This window comes from Halichoerus grypus, chromosome 12 (genome assembly GCF_964656455.1).
Source record: "Halichoerus grypus chromosome 12, mHalGry1.hap1.1, whole genome shotgun sequence".
Taxonomy (NCBI): Eukaryota; Metazoa; Chordata; class Mammalia; order Carnivora; family Phocidae; genus Halichoerus; species Halichoerus grypus.
This window is the reverse complement of record NC_135723.1, coordinates 1166754-1185938: the sequence shown is the minus strand read 5'-3', so window position 1 is coordinate 1185938 and position 19185 is coordinate 1166754. Positions and strand designations below refer to the sequence as shown.

The window sequence follows — 19185 nt, the reverse complement described above, 5'->3', positions numbered from 1 at the left end:
AGGGTGTCATGGAAGGGGCTTCTCCACCATGGCAAGCTGTCCAGAGAGGCTCGCCTCATACGGCCGGATGCCTGGGACCCAGCACTCCTCCCAGACACGCGCCTGAAGGAGGTGCTGGAGGCCTGCACGCGGCACCGGGACGTTTTCAGCTGAAACACATTCCTTGGAAAGGGGTGTGACGTCACCCACCCTGTTATTGCTGCCAGCGATACGGAAAAATGTTCAGTGTGGGTGAACACGAGAGCAGATGCCGTCATACTGTGTACACACCCACAGGAGCCCCTGGGGAGCCGGAAGCCTGAGGCTATTTTAAGGGGGGTCCCCCAAGTCACCGTGTTGGGCAGGAGTCGGCCAGGCCAGTGATGCCGCAGCGTGCACCCCCAGGAAAGGGGCCGCTCTCCCTCTGCCCCCACCAGTGCCCCTCCATGGCTCGGGAACTGTCAGCACCTGCCCCACGTGCTACAGGTGTCCCGAAGGAGCGAAGTCAAGGCAGGGCAGCGATGGGTCACAAGCGCAGGGGGTCCCTTCCACACGGGGAGGTGGCAGCTCTCCCAAGCCAGGCAGGTGTGAGTGACCCACTGCAGACTCCCGGTGCCGGACGCTTTCCCCGGCCCCATCCTCCCTGCACCTGAGCCGCGAGCTTCGGGTGGGGACACAGAACCACACGGCAGGGGTCGCTGATACCCTAGGCAACGAGGGTTCACAAGCTGCAGGACTCTGAGCAGCACAATTGTATCAAAAGGTAAACAAAGAAGTAGACCATTTCCACTGGAAACAAAATCATAACTGTCCCCCCAGCACAGGTGTGAAGAGCGGAGGGAAGGTATCCTATCACCACGTAAGAACAAGAAACATAAAGAACCAAATGGCAAAGGTGGCATGAAGTTTCTAATGGTTGAAACAAAGAACAAATAGGTGGGATAAAGAGCCAGAGGCTGACTTAGTGAAGATCAAGTTGACCACCTGTCCTACAAGGAAGCAGGAAACACAGAAACTGCAAAATAAAAGGAACAATTGAGAGGAATGGAGGCTGGAAGCAGGGAGGTTGCGTCCAGACCACAGAAGTCCTGGCGAATATTTAAAGAAATAAGAGATACATTTCTCATTGTAAGAAAAAAAAAGAAAGAAAGACTTTAGGTTGATGGGCTCCACCGAACGTACCAGGGGATACAGTTTAAAAACACTGATGGGGGCGCCTGGGTGGCTCAGTCAGTTAAGCGTCCGGCTCTTGATGTCAGCTCAGGTCATGATCTCAGGGTCGTGGGATCGAGCCCAGCATTCGGCTGGCTCCGCGCTCAGCAGGGAATCTGCTTGAGGGTCTCTCTCTGCCCCTCCCCCTGCTCTCTCTAAAATAAATAAATAAAATCTTTAAAAGGTAAAGAAATAAAAACTGATGGATACATTATGGTGAATTTGTAAAATATCAAAGCTTCGAGAGAGAAAGAGCCGGTCCCAGATACAGAAACAAGTGTGTGACCACGACTCTGGATGCAGGAAGGACAAAGGAATGACTCGAGAAATAGTCTCAGGCACTGAGGACACCCCCCCGGGAGGCGTGCCGCCCCAGAGAAGCACACTGACAGCATTTTGGAGGAAGACCTCCTGTGGGAGAGTACGGATCCTGGATGTTGAAGGTAGAAGGTGGAGGGGGGTGAACGCAAACAACAAACGGAAATGCTATAAACGGATTCCACGGTCAGCACTGTGGAATCAGTGACTCCCCGGCGGCGCCAGCACTGTCCCCTGCCCCCCTCGCCCAGGACAGTGGGCAGTGTCCGCAGAGGTATCTGGCCCCACACCTGGAGGGTGCCCTGGCGTCCAGCAGGTGGACGCCACGGATGCTGCCAAGCTTCCCACGACAGCACAGCCCTGCCACGAGCAATTATCCCACCCAAGATGTCACTCATGCCGACATTCAGAAACTGATTTAAACAGATGTTAAGATTTGCCAGTTGAACAGAGAGAGGCAGATTCCTTTGTTAAAAATCAAGATACATTTTATTACAACAGACAAGGCTAAAAGTTAAAGGGTAGAAAAGTGATACCAGGGGAAAAAAAACCAACCAACACAAAGTATAGCAGCTAGTACCATGAGAACAAACAGATTTTAAGACAGAGTGGTTTCTTAGAGGTAGGAAAAGTCGCTACAAGGTAACAAGAGGGTAAATTAACCAGCAGTAGTTAGCTGTTTTAACCACATGTGCATCTAATAAGGTATCTTTCAACTACCTTATTTGAAAATTAATATGATAAGAATTTTTGCCCTCTTTTCGTTATTGATTGTCAAACAGACAAAAAAAAAAAAAAATCAGCGGGGATTTAGGAGATCTGGAACCTCCAAACTACCCAGCTTAGCAGAACCAATTTATGTGGGGAAATTACAGACTACACGTCTTTCTCAAGAACCTACAGAGCTTTGAAAAATCGATCACGTATCAGGTCATAAGAAAGCCTCAGAATTAAAAGAATAGATACCATGTACATGATAATTTATGACCATAACGTGATTAAATCGAGAATTAATGACAGGAATAATCTCCCTAGATGCCCACATTTTCAAAAATGGAAAAGCACAGAGATGAATAACTCAAGATTGAAGGAGGAACTAACCATCTTGAAATTAAAACTCTGTGGATAATGTTAATGATAATGACAAGCAAGAAGATCAAAAGAAATATATGCTCGAAATACCTACACCAGGTAAAGAAAGGGCCGAAAATCAGCTAAGTGATTACCTGCGGTGCTTAGAGCAAACCCAGAGACCACACAAGCAAAGAGTTCATAAGGAGAAGGGTGGAAAGCAATCTCTGAGAAGAAATGAGATCAACACAGTCAAAACTTCTTTGAAACACCAAACAAAAGAGGCAAACACCTTTAAAAAGACTGTCAGGAACAAAGCAGTCACAGCTAATATTATGAGAGAAAGGAGATAGAGCAGATAAAGCAGGAAATGCGCAGATTGTTAGCATAGTATTAGAAAATACTATCAAAACTCTACACTATCACCTTCGAAAACACAAATAAAACATAAAATTCCATAGAAGTTATAATTTTGAGGAACAAATCAAAAGCCTGAAGATTCTTGGGATGCCTGGGTGGCTCAGTCGGTTAAGCGTCTGCCTTCGGCTCAGGTCATGATCCTGGAGTCCTGGGATCGAGTCCCGCATCGGGCTCCCTGCTCGGCGGGGAGCCTGCTTCTCCCTTTGCTTGCTGCTCCCCCTGCTTGGTCTCTCTCTCTCTCTCTCTCTGACAAATAAATAAAATCTTAAAAAACAAAAGCCTGAAGATTCTTGTAATTGTGACAGCATTTGAAGGACGGTTTAAGATATTCCCGCAAAGAAAACACCACGTCCAAATGGTCTCACGAGTCCTACTAAATGCTTGAGGAACAGAGCGTCCCAATCAACAAGCTATAAGAGACCTTGATTCATCCTACAAAAGCAGTATGACCCCAAAACCAAAACCACACAAAGACAAAAAGGCAAAGTACCCACCTATTGTGCTCATCGATATAAAAATCCCAAGGAAATTGTTACTAAATCAAATCCCACAGTTCATATAAAAGGTATTATGCCATTTCCAACTTGGGTTCATTCCAGGCATACAAAATAATTTAATATCAGAAACTCTACGAAGAGAACAAATATAACTAATCACATGAGTATACTAAAGAGAAAAAGACATACAGACAGCAAGAACAGTTGACAAAATTCAGCACTATAAAAACTGTTAAGGGGCATCCGGGTGGCTCAGTCGGTTAAGCGTCTGACTCTCGATTTCGGCTCAAGTCATGATCTCAGGGTCATGAGTTCAAGCCCCGAGTTGGGGTCTGCGCTCAGTGGGGAATCTGTTTCTCCCTGTCCCTCTGCCTCTCCCCCTGCTCGTTCTCTCTTCTCTCTCTCAAATGAATAAATAAAATCTTTAAAAAAAAAACATACTAAAAAAAATAAGCATAGATGATATACAACTATATCCACAGTGAAGCAAGGAGCCATGTCCTCACTCTAAGTAATTGCCAGAATTGTGGTTTTCAAGTTGGCGCATGAGACCATGGATCCTTACTGCATTATTAAAAATAGAACAAATAATAAGAGAGCCAAATGCAGACCCATAATGGGAGTGTGCTATCAACCGGGGATTGTGATGAATCCTCACAGCTGATTAGAATGGGTTCAAAGACAGCCCGGAAAGAGGCTGGAGCCGGGGAGCGCAGGTGACTCCGAGAGTCGCTAGCTCTCCATGGTTCCAGCCAACTCCCACCTGGTCTTCCGGCTCCTGTGCCTTCTCCTGGAATCCAGCATAACCTCCGCCCCAAGAAAATTTTGTTTTAACAGCTTTGTCGAGATAGATTTCCCATACCATGCAATGCCCCCATTTAAAGTATGCAATTCCATGGCTTTGAGCGTATTCACCAACATGTGGCATCATCCTTGCTCAGTTTCAGAACATTTCCATCACTGAATTAAGAACCCCCGTACCCATCGGCTGTCATCCGCCAGCCCCTCATCCCAGCCCTAAGCAACCACTCATTCCTTTCCGTCTCTGCAGCTTTCCCTATTTTGGACATTCACGTGAACAGAATCACGTAATGTGAGGTCATTTATGACGGGTCTCATTCACTGAGCATACTGTTTTCAAGGTCCACCCATGTTGTAGCATGCATCATTCCTTTTTATGGCCAAGTAGTATTTCTGTGGTATCGATACACGATACTGTGTTTATCCATTCATCTACTGATGAGCATTTCGATTAGTTCTACCTTTTAGCCATTATAAATAATACATCTAGAACATAACGTCTGTGTACAAGTTTTTGCAACGGACATATGTTTCACATATCTCGGATATATCTCTAGAAGTGGAATTGCCGGGTCCTATGGTAAATCGATGTGGAATCATTTGAGGAATGGCCAGACTGTTTTCCAAAGTGGTTGCACCATTTTATTTTCCCACCAGCAGTATGAGAGCCTGATTTTTGCACATCCCCACCAGCACTTGTGACCTGATGTTTTGATTACAGCCATCCTAATGCATGCAAAGTGGTGACTCACTGGGGTTTTGATTTGCATTTCCCTGATGACTAATGAGGGTGAGTATCTTTTCTTGTGCTTAGTGACTATATGTCTTCTTTGGAGAAATGTCTGTTCATATAATTTGCCCATTTTTTAATTGGGTTGTTTGTCTTTATACTACTGAGTTGTAAGACTTCCTTATATATTCTAGATACCAGTATTATCAGATTTGTAATTTGCAAATATTGTCTTTCATTCTGCAGGTGGTCCTTTTGCTTTCTTGATGGTGGCCTTTGAAGCACATGAGTTTTTAATTATGATAAAATTTGATTATCTTTTTTAGTTTTGTCACTTGTGTTTTTGGTGTCATATCTAAGAATCTTTTGCCCAATCCAAGGTCATGAAGATTTACCCCTATGTTTTCTTCTAAGAATTTTATATTTTTGGCTCTTAAATTTACATCTTTATGGATTTTGATTTAATCTTTTTTTATAGTGTGAGGTAGGGGTCCAATTTCATTCTTTTACATGTGACTATCCAGTTTTCCCAGCCCCATTTGTTGAAAAAGAACTTTATCCTCATTAAATGGTCTTCCAACCCTCGTTGAAAATCAGCTGATCAGCAATGTATGGGTCTATTAATGGCCTTTTGATTCTATTCCATTGATCTATATGTCTAGCCTTACTCCAGTAACACACTGTTTGATTACCATTGCTTTGTAATAAGTTTTGCAGTCAGGAAGTGTGAGTCCTTCTACTTTGTTCTTTTTCAGGATTGTCTGGGCTATTCTAGACCCCTTGTAGTTTTGTACGAAATTTAAAGTCAGCTTGTCAGTTTCTACAGAGAAGTCAGCTAAGATTCTGAAAAGGATTGTGTTTAATCTGTGGGTTAGTTTAGGGTGTTTAATGTTGACAATGTCAGGCCTTCTGTTCCATGAACATGGTATGTTTTCCATTTATTTAGATCTCCTTTAATTTCTTTCAACAATATTTTGTAGTTTTTATTTTGTACTTCTTTTGTTAAGTGTATTACCAAGTATTTTATATTTTTTAATGCTAAAAAATGAGAGAAGTTATTTTCTTAATTTTCTTTTTAGGTTGAATGAAGTAAACATATAGAAATAGAATTGATTTTTTTATATTGCTCTTGTATCCTGCAACCTTGCTAAACTCATTGAATAGTCTTTTAGTGGATTGCCTAGGATTTTCTATATGTAAGATCAGACCATCTTCAAAAAGAGGTAGTTCTACTATTCCTTTATGTGAATGCCATTTATTTATTTTTCTTGCCTAACTGATAGAACCTCCAGTACAATGCTGAAAAGAAGTGGTGGGAGCAGACATCCTTGTCTTCTTTCCCCATCTGCAGAGGGAAGGGGAGAGGCACACAGACTTTCCCCATTAACTACATTGTCAGCTGTGGGATTTTCCTAGATCCCTTTAGTCAGCTTGAGGAAGTTCTTTCTATTCCTAGTCTGTTGAGATTTGTTTTTGTTTTTGTTTTTTACCATGAAAGGGTATTGGATATTATCAAATGCTTTTTCTGAGTCTCTTGAGATGACCATGTGATTTTTAGGTTTTTATTCTATTGATGTGATTTATTACATTAATTTATGTTAGGATGTTGGAACAACCTTGCATTCCTGAGATAAATCCCACTTGGTCATAGTGATTGACTTTTTTTTTTTAAGAGAGAAAGAGAGAGCAAGCATGCACACATGAGTGGGGGACGAGCAGAGGGAAAGAGAGAATCTTAAGCAGACTCCAAGCTCAACATGGAGCCTGTCACAGGGCTCGATCTCACAACCCTGAGATCACAACCTGAACCGAAACCAAGAGTTGGATACTTAACCGACTGAGCCACCCAGGCGCCCAATGAATGATTATTTTAATATGCTGCTGGATTCAGTTTACTAGTATTTTGTTGAAGAGTTTGTGTCCATAGTCTTAAGATATTATAATATTGGATGTTGAGCTCACAGGCCACTCCTGGGGGCTTGGCAGAGGCGGGACGGCAGCCACGGGTCAGAGGGTGAAAGGAGAGACCCAGGATGGGGAGCTAGAGCCCAGACCATGGAGGGTGAGGGGGATGTGAGATGGGGAGACTCTGGCTTTTCCCACAGCCAAGGTAGGGGGCCCCCAGGAGATGGGGTGGAGGCAGCCAAGAGGCTAGGTGGGACCCACTGGGATGGATAAGATATCCATCCCTGGAGAAATGTGGAAGGAACAGTCAGCAGGGCTGCCTCCAGAACAGCAAACAAGGAATAGTTGAAGGAATAAGGGATCCAAGGAGCAGAGAAGCCCCATGCACTCAGGGCTCAGCCATCCAAACAGAAGGGGAAGCAGGTGCCCACCTACAGACCGTCGAGCCCTGCCGAGGACAGAGGCAGGAGAGGGTGAGGGGCAAGTGAAGGAAGTGCTTGTGTCCCGCATTTAAGATCCTGTTCACAGAGGCAGAGAAGGGGTGAGTCATCAGAGGTTAGGACCCAGGTTGGGGGAGTAGGGGGTAGGGGGAAGAGCAGACCTGCCAGCAGCAGGCCTGGGAGCCTGAAACACCACAGCTGCGTGAGAAGGGGGTGCATGAGAGGGATCTCAGAGACAAGGAGGGAACATTCAGTCCACGTCCACGGCAGCCACAGTGCTCCCAGCTGGAACATTTTTTCGCACTACGTCTGCACCTTGCAGGTGTGTCGGACAACATGGCCAACTCGACCGGAACTCGGAGCAACGTGGCCACGTCCCACTCTGGTCCCGTCATCCCCCCCGACTCTCCCTGCGCGTTTACACAGACTCGGATCTCTGGCTGCAGAGGGAGTCCTTCTTCAGCATCCTGTTAAGTCACTTGAGAAAAAAAAGCACCTGCTACACATTTCAGGTTTGCATTTTCCAGGCTTTATTTCCCCACCCCCAGCTCTTTAGAACCAGAAGCAGGGAACTTTGAGGAACTGCAATCAAGTATTTACACCCAGTGCGACGTGACAGGTCTCATGATTTACAAAGTAACACAGCACAGGGACTGTGTTGAAAAAATACATGTACAGTGAATAAATAAACTACAGATTTATGTGTCCACTAGCATGTGGCGTATAAAAGTGGTTCCCACACATATACATATATATATATAGATAGGTGTGCATGATTTCTGGACTATAAATACGCTATGTACTTAAATATTTCCTGTGAAGGGACAGATGACAGGGCACGTGCTCTCAGCTGTGCACGGCAAAATATTGATTGCAGTTGGGGTTGCCTCTGACCTCCACAGATCCCGGGATCCTCTCCCCGCTCCAGGGGTAGACACACCAACAGAGCCCCCGCTGACCGTCCGTGGCCGTCCGGCACTGCAGACGCAAGACAGACAGCAGGCAAGGTCAGGAGCAGCCCCGGTGAAGCTGGGGGGAGGTGGAGCTCGGAGCCGCCATGACCATGGCCGGGGAGGGCACGCCCCACAAGCTCGCCCGCAGTTCTCCCCGTAAAATAGAGACTAAAGCCAAGTGTCCAGTTGATGAGGACATCGTGCATGTGTTCAATGGCCTCGTGTGAGCACAGGTGTCTGGCTTGTGGCCCCGACAGCAGGCTGCTGAGCCCAGAGGGAGCATGTCCCGTGTGTGGCCGCCATCACCTTGGACGCCCCCCCCCCCAATCCCCCGGGCAGACTCCTCATCAGGAAACCACAGCCTGGTTATACACCCCCCCCAGACCCCGTGCTTCACTGGGTCTTAAGGAGCTCCTCAAAATTAAGTGTTTGGTTTGGTTTTGATCTCCTTTATTATCTGTAAGCTGGAAGACTCTACTGTGTTTCACTGAGCGGGTTGTCTCCCTTTGTGGGGAGGAGAGCAGTGACAGAGGTCCAAGGAGACACTCGCTTTCCTAAGACTATCCCCTTCCTCTGGTGGGACAGATGGGAAACAGATCTGGGACCTATCGCCCACCTGCTCAGGCTTGCCGAGGGGCAGGGTCATGCTTGAGCCAGAGTCCCTGGCCCAGTGCGGGGTCCCCCACTGGCCGTGACCACCGAACTGGTCTTCAGGCTCCCAGGGGCTGCCTGCCCCTAGCCCCAGAGGGGTGGCTCTTACTTAATATGGTCAGCTGGGGGCTTTACGGTGCCTATTTGGGACTGGACGCCCTGCTGGAGGAAAGGGTGGCTTTGCAGGGATGTGCCAGCCGGGGCCGTCCCCACCAGGATGCCCCTGGGCAAGATGCACACCTGTCTGCTGTGATAGAATCCATTCTTGTTGCAGTTGGGCAGGTAGAAATTGTTAAGGTGCCTGGGCGACTGATGTTCCTCGGCCAGTTGTCCCAGTATCCTGTGGAGCTCTCGCCGGCAAGGCTCCTAGAAGAACATTTTGACATTGCGATAAATGACAAGGAAAAGTGAATTGTCGGGCGCCTGGGTGGCTCAGTTGGTTAAGCAACTGCCTTCGGCTCAGGTCATGATCCTGGAGTCCCGGGATCGAGTCCCGCATCGGGCTCCCTGCTCAGCGGGGAGTCTGCTTCTCCCTCTGACCCTCCTCCCTCTCATGCTCTCTGTCTCTCATTCTCTCTCTCTCAAATAAATAAATAAAATCTTTAAAAAATAAAAAATAAAAAATAAAAAAAAAAAGAAAAGAAAAGTGAATTGTCCACCTAAACAGGACTGGCGGGAGAAGTTCTGTGGGGCTCTGGGGGCGGGTCAGACCTGCCCGGGGGGTGAGGAGGGGGTTAGTGTATGTGAGAGTTGTTGAGATTTGGGGGGGGCACACCCACCCTCCCTGAACGTTGGCTAAACACCTACAGGGAGACCGGAGCTCCCCATCCCCCGGTGCTCCCCTCTGCCTCTGCCCCGTGTTCATTTGCCCCGGCCATCTGACGGGAAGGAGGACCCAGCCCTTCCAGCAGCAGAGACTTCGAGATTGTGAACCCCTTTCCTCTATGCCATTACTTCACAGAAGCTAGATCAAGCGAGGATCGAGGCATCCATCTGGCTACTTGGAGATAAGAATGAACTTTTCCCCATTGGTCACCATGTGCAGACAGAATCCTGAAGTGTCCGGGAAGTGGGTCAGACCCCCACTTTTCTGGGGGCTTGTGTTTGTGGGGACCATTTTCTCTCTTTTTCCTCACACACCCGCCCATCCCTCCAGCTTTGATTCCCAGCCGCCCTCAAGTGGTCGGATGAAAAACAGCCGTCGAATCAGGCGGGACGGCGGAGTGAGCGTTTAGTGGGGACAGTTTCAGGGTGGGAAGATAAAATAGTTCTTGAGATGGATGGCGGTGATGCTTGCAGAATCAATACCACAGAGCTATACTGTATGATGGTTAAAATCATAAATGTCACGTTATGCATATCTGACCACAATTTTTAGAAAGCGGGGAGCAGAGGTCCTGGGGAAGCAGTGTAAAGTCCCGGGCTGAGCTTTAGGGCGGTGTGACAGACACACATCTGAAGCCACACAGCAGAGGGGCTGGCTTTCCACCCAACAGGCTCTCCTCCTCGAAGTCCCTGCGGGAAAAGCTGGACAAAGCTGAGGTGGGAAACGTCCATTCATCAGGCCTTGGGGAGGAAAGCATTCATTCCCAGGCCTTCGGGCCCCCGGGAAGCCCACTGGGTCTGCTTGGCACCTGCCCCGGGGCCTCACCTTCAACTTGTCGGAGTCCGAGCCCGAGGCATACCCAGCTCGCATGGTCTTGTAACTACTGATTGCGTTCCAGAGGACGGGCACGTCCTCCTCCGACGGGGCCATCAGATGGAAGTTCTCCAGCAGCTGCTCCTGGGTGATCTCAGAGCTCTCCGAGGACTCCTTGGCATCTGAAAAAGGCAGCGCCGCAGACCCGTGAGCCCTCCCCAAGCTTCCGCCCCTGTCCCCCCCGGGAGTGGCTTCCTCTCCCAAGAATCCAGGCTGGGGCAGAAGGGTGGTCATGCTGACCCTGAGTTATGCCCACTTGCTCTTTAACAGAGCTTCTGACAATGTCCGGGGAATCAGACGACCCAACAGGCAATTTTGTAAGCTGGGGGTTCTTGCAAGGGTACCCTGTGTTTTTGCTTCTAAAGTAGCAGGAGAGTGAAGCCACGTGCACATTTGGATCCGGTGCGTGGACAGAGTCACAGAGAGCTGGCTTTCCTGAGGGGGTCCCGGGGATCCAACTCCTTTGAGGACCATTGAGATGACCCCATTTTACTGACTCTGAAGGCAGAGACCCCGCAGGAACACTGTGTCCCTCCTTGCAAGGGTCACGCGCTCTGGCAGGTCCCCTCCCAGGGCATGGAACCACGGGATTCTTCCAAGAATGACACAGGACAGGGCAGCCACCGGCCCGATGGGGAGGTAGGGAGTGGGGGCATTTCCTCTGCTTCCCACTACAAATAAATCCCTGCGAATTTCAGCAAAGATCTGACTGTCAAATCCTCAGGGGCAACACGCATGTCAAATGCTGTTTTCCTATCGCAATGAATGCAAGTGAAGTTTATAGCCTCTGCTCACACGAGCTCTGTAAGCAGTTGCCAAATTCGGGCTGTCTCCACGGGAGTCCATTACAAAGAACATTCCAAATGCTTGCCCTGGGGCGGGAGGGATCCCCATCCAGGCCTTCCCAGAGGCTCCGGGCAAGCCCCCCAACATGGGGGGCGGCCACTCAGCAGCAGAAAGGAGGGCCGGCCCCCCATGGCCTCCCTCCTCTCTCGGGGGACTGGGTTACCCCCCCATTAGTGGGCTGGTGTCCAGGTCTGGGCCTGCTCCCCAGCTCTCCCACCAAGTTGTGCAAGGCCCTCCTGCCTCTCCGGCCCTCTCCTGGGCACCTGCCGCAGGACCATGGAATGAATGACGGGGCTCATCTAGGTGATGCTTTCCCCTCCAAGCTCTGGACTTGGGTGGGTTTGCTCCACCCTGTGCATCCCCACCCAATCTGTCTTGGGGTGGGGCGGGGGTCCAGCGACCCCGTGGGGGGTATGGTCCTACCTGCTTCGGGATCGGTGGGCCCGCAGACGCCTTGGCCGCGGATGAGGGCGTGCAGCGGCCGCGGGGTCTCCGGCGGCGCGCGGCAGCTGAGCCCGGTGGCGCAGCGCGCAGTGGCCACCCCGCAGGCGGCCCCCGGTGGCAGGGTGCACATCGGGCAGCAGCCGCAGCTGGCGGGCGGCGCGGCCTCCGCGCAGGAGTCGGGCACGGGGGGGCAGAGCGCGAGCTTCTCGGCGGAGCAGGGCGCGCAGTGCCATGGCTGGGGGGCGCCCGCCGTCGCGCCCAGCCGGATGGCCAGCAGGAGCAGAAGCGGCCAGGCGCGGGCTGCGGGGGCCTCGGGCATCGTGGAGCGGGCGCGCTTGCGAGCGAGCGGGGCCGAGGGCGGCTGCTGGCGAGGTGACCGCCGCTCCATGCTCCCCGGGAGCCGCGCGCCCTTATGAAGGCTGCGGCCCGCCCTCCCCTCCCCGCTGAACGCGCCGTTAATGATTGACGGCGCGGCGCGCTTTGTGGCTGGCGCTCAATAGAAGTCTGGGGGGAAGAGAAAAAAGAAAAAGGTTGTTTTGCTCGTGCATCCCAGAGCCTGCGCAAATGGTGGGCGGAGGGAGGGTTACTGGTCCAGGTTTCCGACTGTTTGTCCTGCTAGGGCTCCCACCTGGAGCCAAAGGGCAATTCTGACCAGGAGCGCACGGCCAGGTCTCGCTTGTTTTGCTCAAGGGGCATCCCCTGCCCAGCCGTCGGCGGGCTCCTCCTCCGCAGAGATCAGCTGGGCAAAGCCAGCCCTCGCGGCCAGTATTCAAACGGGGAAACCGAGGCCCAGGGAGAGGAAGGGAGGGACCCCTGGCCAGTTTTCAGTGGCAAAGCCCTGAATTGCTTCTCCCTCTGCAGGCAGAAGGCCTCCAGCCCACGGACCTGCACACATCACAGCCTTTCCCAGGAGGGAGGATGGAGGGAAAGGGACAGCTCCTCCCAGGGCTGGTGCCAAGCTCCCCAGTGTCACCACAGCCTCCAGAGACTGACTTTGCTGGCTTCCAGAGAAGAGCAGGGCTCAGGGCCCATGAAGACACAGGGCCAAGGCCCCAGAATGCAGCCCAGACCCCAGGCTTCTTCCTCTGACTTTCTGTCTCAGACCAAAAAAAAAAAAAACTTCTTTAAGATTTATTTATTTTAGAGAGAGCGACAGCTGGGGGGCGGGGTAGAGGAAGAGAATCTCAAGCAAACTCCCCACTGAGCACAGAGCCTGACGTGGGGCTCGATCTCACGACCCTGAGATCAGACCTGAGCCAAAACCAAGAGTCAGACGTGCAACCGTCTGAGCCACCCAGGCGCCCCATGGGACCAAATTTTTATCAGGAGTCTTTTTCTTTTGAGAAAATTCCTATTTGTTAGATATTTTCTGGGGTTGCAAGAAAAATGTCCTTGTATCTTTAGAGGCCGTGGGAAATGGGTCCGTTCGTCCCCGCACCTGCAGGTGCTCTCGTGGACACCTGGTCCCCAGAAACTAGGCACCTATTCACAAGAAGGAGGCAGCTCCACACTTACTGACAGAGAAAACGTCCAAGATGTATGAAGTTTTGCAAGCTAAGTATAATTTCCAAGTGAAGTAAAATGAAGAGGTACACGGGCGCCTGGGGGGCTCAGTCAGTGAAGCGTCTGCCTTCAGCTCAGGTCACGATCTCAGGGTCCTGGGATCAAGCCCCGCGTTGGGCTCCCTGCTCAGCGGGGAAGTCCTCTTCTCCCTCTCCTCCCCACTCTTGCTCGCTCTCTCTCTAATAAATAAATAAAATCTTTTTTAAAAAACGAGGAGGTACACAATATGCAATTTGTGTACAAAAAAGTAATAGGAACATACATGTCAGCGTGATTCTAAATTTATGGACTATCTTGGGAGGAATACATAAGACACTGATGTCAGGGCCTCCTTGGTGGGGAGGGGCATGACATCAGGGACTGAGGGAGGGACTGCTTTGCCCTGTGCACACCTCCGTCTTTCTGGATTTACAGTATCTAGTAAATACTACATTATTTCGTAGGATCGTAACTTTTATTATCCTGTCTATTATCCATCTCAAGAGTAACCACATTACCATGAATTTACCATGAATTTGTAGCCGCCTCACCGGGCCGGTGGCTTGGGTTTCTGCTCTGCTCCGTCCCTGACCACAGCACCAGCTACGATCAAAACAAGGTCAGCGGAAATCATTGCAGTTGGAAGTTCAAGGTCATGTTTGTCATTATTTTTAGGGAGTAAAGTTCAGTGTCTGGTAAAGGAGCTGACCATGGCTTTCGACTAGCTGAGCATTATTTTGGGTGTAGGTTCCTAAATGATTTCGTTTCCAAAAGAAGGATCTGTGCTCTGAATTTCCTCTGACTTCCTCCATTTAGGATCTGTGTCCACCTGAGATGGTCCCTTAATGACACACACACAAGAGGGCATCACTGGGTAAACATTCAGGGTCCGCCTACTGTGTGCGGGTCCGTGCCAGCCCTGGACAGTTCACCCTGCTGTGCACTTGCCCGGTGAGGCCCCCACCCCTACCCCAGGTCTCCCTCCTTCAGCATGTAGTGGAAGTTCCTCTCCGTGTACGTCGATTTCCCAAATGTTTCCACTGCTTGCCTCGCAGGAGCCACGAACCAAACCCCAGAGAGAGAGACCTCCGCCTCCCCGGCCACAACAACACGAACGGGGCAGTTCCTCCTGGAGGCCCCTGTGGGCCCTGCCTGTCTGTCCACCCTGCGGGGCCTGCTCCTGCATGCACCCGTGAGTCCCGGGCCCTGCTGCCCCTGGCGCCCGGCCTGCCGCGCCCCCAGGTCCGCGCCCCGACTTCCGTGACCCCGTCAGAGGCCCAGTCACCCCCCCCGGGCGCTGCAGGGAGCCCCTCCTGACTCGAGCACTGTGCGGTCAGAGCTGCTCCTGCCTCCCCAGTCCTGCGGACCCCTGCTCAGCGTCCGGCCCTTGGGTCCCCACCCCACGCCAGAGAAAGTCACTGCCACGTCTCCTGATGTCCTCCTTGCTGTGCTTCCTGGCGGCATTTCCATGCCCCTCCCCAGTCCACCTCCCTCCGCGCCACCATCCCGCCGTCCACCTTGCAGGCGCGTTCTTCCCGGGCTCTCCTTGACCCCCTCCAACAGCCACCCCTCGGGAAGGAAGGGCCCTCACAGGGCACGTTCTCGAGCTTCGGTCTCGCACCCTGTCCTTCCCGCAGCAGAGGACATGCAGAGGATGGGGGCCGGCTGCGGTGAGGGCTGCGGCGCCTGGCAGGAGGTATGCCCCGTCCGGGGCCAATTATAAGCTGGTCCTGGAGATAAGCGCTTTCCTGGAGAGTCCAGAGTGTGGTGGCAAACTGCAGGCCACAGGGCATGGAGCCACGCATGGGCGCTTCCCACAGAAGCCGCCAGCCAAGGCAGGTGTCGGAGGGGAAGAAGGGCCTCCCAAACAGCAGAGGATGGCCCCGCAGGGCAGACGAGTGGGTAAGGCAGGGAACCGGGAAGGGGGCGGTGTGTTGGGGGAAGGACCCAGAGTTCTCCTGCCTGGGCGCTGGAATGACAGTAGGGGGAACAGGAGGGAGAAGCTGTAGGTACCATTGGGCCACCATGGGAGGATTTAGGGGGGGCCAGGGGTGCAGTGGTCAAAAGGGAGCTCGGGAACTATCCAGGGGGCAGGCCTGCAGACCAGAGACCAGTGCCAAGACCGTCCTGCCGATGTCCCTTCAGGCTGGGCACCGGCCGCAGGCCAGACCCCGGGACAGAGGTGGGCCAGTCACTCCGGAGACACAGCCCTGCCCTCAGAGATCTGAATGCAGAACAGTCCGCGGACACGCTCACAAACGTCTGCAGGAAGGAAAGGGCAGCTGGCCCGGGGACGGGGAGGGGTGCTGCCAGAGGGAGGGTCCCGCGGGGCCAGAGCCGAGCAGACACAGTGGGAGGGGAGACAGCCAAGGCCGGCGTCCCGTCCCTGGGGAAGCGGTGCACGGGTTCATCTCCATCTCCACGGGCCCCTTCCCGGGCTCGGCCCCATCTCCTCAGCATGGGTCTGGATTTGAAGCACTCCCTGCTGCCCCTTCGCCAGCCCTTGGGACCCACTGAATGTCCTCTCCTCTCGGGAGCCTTGCCGGGGACTCCCCTGTGTCCCAGAAGCGTGTGACACGCCAGACCTGCCGTGCTGAAGGGCCGTGTAAACCTGCCCTTGCCTGTGGGTCTCCCGCCAGGCTGGGAGGGCAGCGCGGGGCTCACGGCCCCCCTCACCCCGCACCCTGCCGAGGACACCGATGGGCGCCCCCGCCCATCTGACCAGTGATGGAGGAGCCCCAGGGCAGGGAGAGCAGGGGTGGGTGCGGTGGGGAGCCGGGGTTTCACAGACCCGCCTTATGCACCTGGCGCCACGCCGTGCTCACCAGCTTTGCCAGGGGACCCTCCCAGGCTCTCACGGGGTAAGGCTTCGCACCACCATCTGGGGTGAAGCCCACTAGGCCCAAATCGAAGCCTGCAAGCATCTGATGTCAGGGAGGGCGGCAAACTGCAAGCTCAAGGGCAATCAGGGGTGTATTTGGGGGGCAGGGTGGAAAGGTAGTGTGGGGGCACATAGGGGAAGCTTTCTGTGCCAAGTATGGAATGTGTTATATGTACTAGGCAAGAAAGAGCCTCAACCCTGTGGAGCCCCAACCACAGAGAGACGCCCACCCCGCCTCCTGGGGTACGTCCTCCACCTGTAGAGTGACCCCTCTGTGCGACCCCAGGGGCGGGCCTGGGGAAGGGGACCCTGACCTTGCCCAGCATCTCTGCCAGTCCCCTCCTGACACCGCACACGCATCAGCCCCTGGCTGCAGGAGCTGCGGGGACAGGTGTCACCTCTGTGTGTGGGACTCGGCGGGGGGGGACGGGGGCAGGTCGGGGAGACACGGCGCCTGCCTGGCGAGTCCACCTGTGTTGGCACCTTGGATTTCCATGTCCTGGCCCATCATACCACCTCCCTGGGCCTCAGTTTCCTGGCCTGTGGGAGGGCATTGGGAGCCCTGAACAAAGGGGCCTCCACCATCCTGAGCGGCAGTGTTCCCTCGGCTGCTCTGGGCAGAGGCGGGGGCGTCTCCAGATGATGAAACCGCAAGGCCCTCCCGTCACCCCGTGGGTCCAGTTCCGCCCGCACACAGCATGCCACTTACTCACCAGCGGCGGGGAAATTGGGCAATCGGAGCTGTAAAAAACAATGCAAGGGTCAAGGGCGAAGTCGAACCTTCAAAGGGAGGGAACGCTATAATACAGAGGCCCCTCCGAGGGAAGCTGTTTTTAACCCCGGGGAAAAACAACAAAAAGATGTTGCATCGTGTTCCTCGATCAACATCCGGGATGATGTAAATCCATGCAAGTAACCTCGTTCCTGTCACGGCCACACAGTCCAGATCCTAGACGTAGGAGCTCACGGGTGTGCCCGGGGCCAGTGCCCGATGGGCCCTGGGAAGGGACAGGAATTCCCTCTGTAATGGAGGCCACCCAAATCATGCACACCCTGGGGCACTGCTGGGGTTGGGGTACCAAGTGCCAGGCACATGCCGGGGGGGGCGGTGCCCAAATGTGTTCATTCCCTTGACCTTCACCTGAATCTACGGCCCAAGTGTCATGGGTTAGACCAGCCTCATGTCACCTGGGGCCTGGGTAGAGAGGCACATTCCCAGCCACCCAGACCTTGACTGGCAAGCTCTGAAGCAGGTGCCCAAGCTCCCGGGGGACCCCGATGCTTGCTCCAGCTTGAGCCATGGACTCAGCAAACCCTCCTCTACTCTTGCTGAAGGCCAGCCTGCAAGAACCAGGTGGACAGCTGGGGAGAGGGCGATGGTCAGGAGTCATTGCGGCGGGTGGGTGATGGACAGAACTCTGCAGGAGCCGACAGACGCCCGCCTCGGTCCCTGTGCTCCCCAGATGGAGTCCCACGAGTCATTACTGCTCTTCACTGCCCCACGTATAAAGGAAGAGGTGCAACCAGAAGAGTCTGCCCGGGTCCCTGCTCGGCTCTCAGGCAGGATTAGTTTGGTTGAGCATTGATCATCTCCTGGAGATGAGGTCAGTGGTCTCGTTAGATGGTCATAAGTGTCCATGACTCTGATGAGAACATGCTCCACCAGATGGGCCCTGGGACCTCCTGGGCAGGGTTGGGGGGAGGGGCTCCCGCTCTGACGTCTGACCTGGGGCCGCTCTCTGCACCTACTCACTAATGTGTCTACAGCCCCACCGGTCAACCTCCATGGCCAGGATCCCCTCACCAGCCGAACAAACCACCCATGGGGCCGCGGGACCTCCCCCACCCCCAGAGGCGGCAACAATGTGCTCTGGTGCCCACCAGGCAGGAGGTAACACAGCTCTGCCTGTTCTCTGACCTGCTCAAAGGGCAAGGACCCTGTGCAGAAAAGTGGGGATCATGTCCTATATTACAGTCTCCAGTACATCATGCTGGTGTGTCTCTCCTACATCACAGCACAGACATCACGGGGGTGTCTCCCCTACATCACAGCATGAACACCATGGGGGTGTCTCCCCTACATCACAGCGTGGACGTCACGGGGGTGTCTCCCCTACATCACAGCGTGGACGTCACGGGGGTGTCTCCCCTACATCACAGCGTGGACGTCACGGGGGTGTCTCCCCTACATCACAGCGTGGACGTCACGGGGGTGTCTCCCCTACATCACAGCGTGGACGTCACGGGGGTGTCTCCCCTACATCACAGCGTGGACGTCACGGGGGTGTCTCCCCTACATCACAGCGTGGACGTCACGGGGGTGTCTCCCTACATCACAGCGTGGACGTCACGGGGGTGTCTCCCCTACATCACAGCGTGGACATCACGGGGGTGTCTCCCCTACATCACAGCGTGGACATCACGGGGGTGTCTCCCCTACATCACAGCGTGGACATCACGGGGGTGTCTCCCCTACATCACAGCGTGGACATCACGGGGGTGTCTCCCCTACATCACAGCGTGGACATCATGGGGGTGTCTCCCCTACATCACAGCGTGTACATCATGGGGTATCTCCCCTACATCACAGCGTGAACATCATGGGGGTGCCTCCCCTACATCACAGCGTGAACATCATGGGGGTGCCTCCCCTACATCACAGCGTGGACATCATGGGGGTGTCTCCCCTACATCACAGTGTGGACATCATGGGGGTGTCTCCCCTACATCACAGCGTGGACATCATGGGGTGTCTCCCCTACATCACAGCGTGGACATCATGGGGTGTCTCCCCTA

At 53.2% G+C, this 19185-nt stretch overlaps 1 protein-coding gene across 1 annotated transcript; it reads right to left on the bottom strand.

The window, feature by feature from the left end:
• Window positions 1-7879: 7879 nt before the first annotated feature.
• IGFBP1 (insulin like growth factor binding protein 1) lies at window positions 7880-12369 on the bottom strand. Its single transcript, XM_036066747.2, has 4 exons — window positions 11946-12369; window positions 10629-10798; window positions 9218-9343; window positions 7880-8351 (listed from the first exon to the last, which is right to left on the bottom strand). Exons 1-4 carry the CDS (start codon window positions 12352-12354, stop codon window positions 8220-8222), a joined length of 837 nt encoding a protein of 278 aa, XP_035922640.2. The 5' UTR covers window positions 12355-12369; the 3' UTR covers window positions 7880-8219.
• Between the last annotated feature and the right edge of the window lie 6816 nt (window positions 12370-19185).

Coding starts and splice junctions, on each gene's coding strand:
- IGFBP1 (XM_036066747.2), bottom strand. CDS start 12,354: ATGGAGCGGCGGTCACCTCGCCAGCAGCCGCCCTCGGCCCCGCTCGCT. Junction 9,344..10,628: donor CGGACTCCGACAAGTTGAAG/GTGAGGCCCCGG, acceptor ATGTTCTTCTAG/GAGCCTTGCCGGCGAGAGCT. Junction 8,352..9,217: donor GATTCTATCACAGCAGACAG/GTGTGCATCTTG, acceptor TTGCGTCTGCAG/TGCCGGACGGCCACGGACGG.